This window comes from Papaver somniferum, chromosome 7 (genome assembly GCF_003573695.1).
Source record: "Papaver somniferum cultivar HN1 chromosome 7, ASM357369v1, whole genome shotgun sequence".
Taxonomy (NCBI): Eukaryota; Viridiplantae; Streptophyta; class Magnoliopsida; order Ranunculales; family Papaveraceae; genus Papaver; species Papaver somniferum.
Window position 1 is genome coordinate 227,875,194 of NC_039364.1, and position 1,612 is coordinate 227,876,805.

The 1,612-nt window shown below is 38.3% G+C and overlaps 1 protein-coding gene across 1 annotated transcript; it reads left to right on the forward strand.

Moving 5' to 3' along the window:
• Positions 1-403: 403 nt before the first annotated feature.
• LOC113296064 (putative F-box protein At3g23950) lies at positions 404-1,612 on the forward strand. Its single transcript, XM_026544402.1, has one exon. The coding sequence runs from the start codon at positions 404-406 to the stop codon at positions 1,610-1,612; it is 1,209 nt and encodes a 402-aa protein (XP_026400187.1).

A 1,612-nucleotide genomic window follows, 5' to 3' on the forward strand; every position in this document is an offset into this window, starting at 1 on the left:
TTGATATATATTATATATCTTCATTTGATCTCTAGAATTAGAGTAAGCTTTAACTATTCTTGATTTTTTTTTGTCTGTATATTTGTGTAAACCAATACTATCGGCAGTTACGATTTTTTTATCTGTAAATTTGTGTATTTTTTTTTTTTGTTTGACATAATTATTGGTTAATCAAAAACCACTGGGACAAACCGAAACCAACTGGAATCATTTGGAAACCGAATCAATGGTTAATGGATTGGTTTGGTTTAGATTTTTAGAAACCAATAATATTGGTTTCGGTTTTAGTTTGGTTAGAAACCGAACCAAAAACCGACCATGAACATCCCTACTCATCAGTCACGAAAAAGAAGTTTGGGTTTTTTTTTTTATTTCTAGGGTTTGTCGATCTGAGCTGTCGGCGATGGTTTCTTCAACTCCCTTAACAGATGATATGCTGCTCGAGATCTTTAGTCATCTTCCTCTGAATTCAACCTACAAGTTTAAATGTCTATCAAAGGTATGGTTATCTAACCTCTCACACCCTGAATTCATTACCAAATGGTTCAAAATTAACAGCAAATCTCTTCCATGGATACAATATTATTCAACTAATGACCGCCGCGTTACTGATGAACATGCTGATAAAAACCGTTTGATAGCTAAGATGGCATATCCAGAATCACATTCAGGGTTCATGTCTAGAAATGACCATCTGTTCTCTCTTAAGTTTCTTATGAATCAGAAACCATCTGGGGCTGAGTTGCTTGTTTTAGGTTCTAGTAATGGCTTGGTACTTTGTTCAGTTATTTTGTGTCCTAGGAGGAAGAAGACGGATGGCTTGTATCATGTTTGTAATCCACTAACTCAGGAATGGGTTTCACTTCCTCCATATATTGAAGGATTTGGTGTCAGTGCTATATTTTGTGAGCATTCATCATCATTCCCAAGTTGTTTTAAGGTTGTACGTATCCGAGAATTCGAAACGCCTTCGAAGAAATTCATCGTTGATATGTTCTGTTCTACTCTCGGTGTATGGGAAAGCTTTCAAGTTTCGTGTGATAAAAATGTTGTGTGGGGATGGTCTAATAAAATTGTTACCCTTAATGGTGTTTTGTTTTGGGCTGAAGGGGGTGGAATGTTAGTTTGTGATCTTAATCAGAAAAATGGAAGTGGTGGACGTCGATGTAGTTTGATTGATTTGCCGGATAGGGTGCTTGATGTTAATGAATTTGGTATCTTTGATAGTCGCATTGGGGAGTCAGAAGGCCGGGTCTGTTACGCTAAAATTAAATGGACAGCAAGTGGAAGGGGAATGACTGTAAGTATTTGGGTGCTCAATGAGGTCAAGTGGAAAATATTGCACAGGAATATTTCACTGGACAATGTCTTAGCAGAACTGCTTTCTCGGATAGGTGAAGAAGCTGCGCCAATCAGAGTTTTAGGTTTCAGTCCAGTAGACCGTAATGTTATTTTGCTCGGTTGGAAGCACTGGGTCTGGAGGCTTAATATCAAAACCAGAAGCTTTGAAGAACTCCGCTTGGATAACAGACGTGTTCATGATGCGGGTGTGATGATCCTGCCATTTGCTCTAAAGCCAATGCCAACAGTACTTCCACCGCCCTCTTGGTAG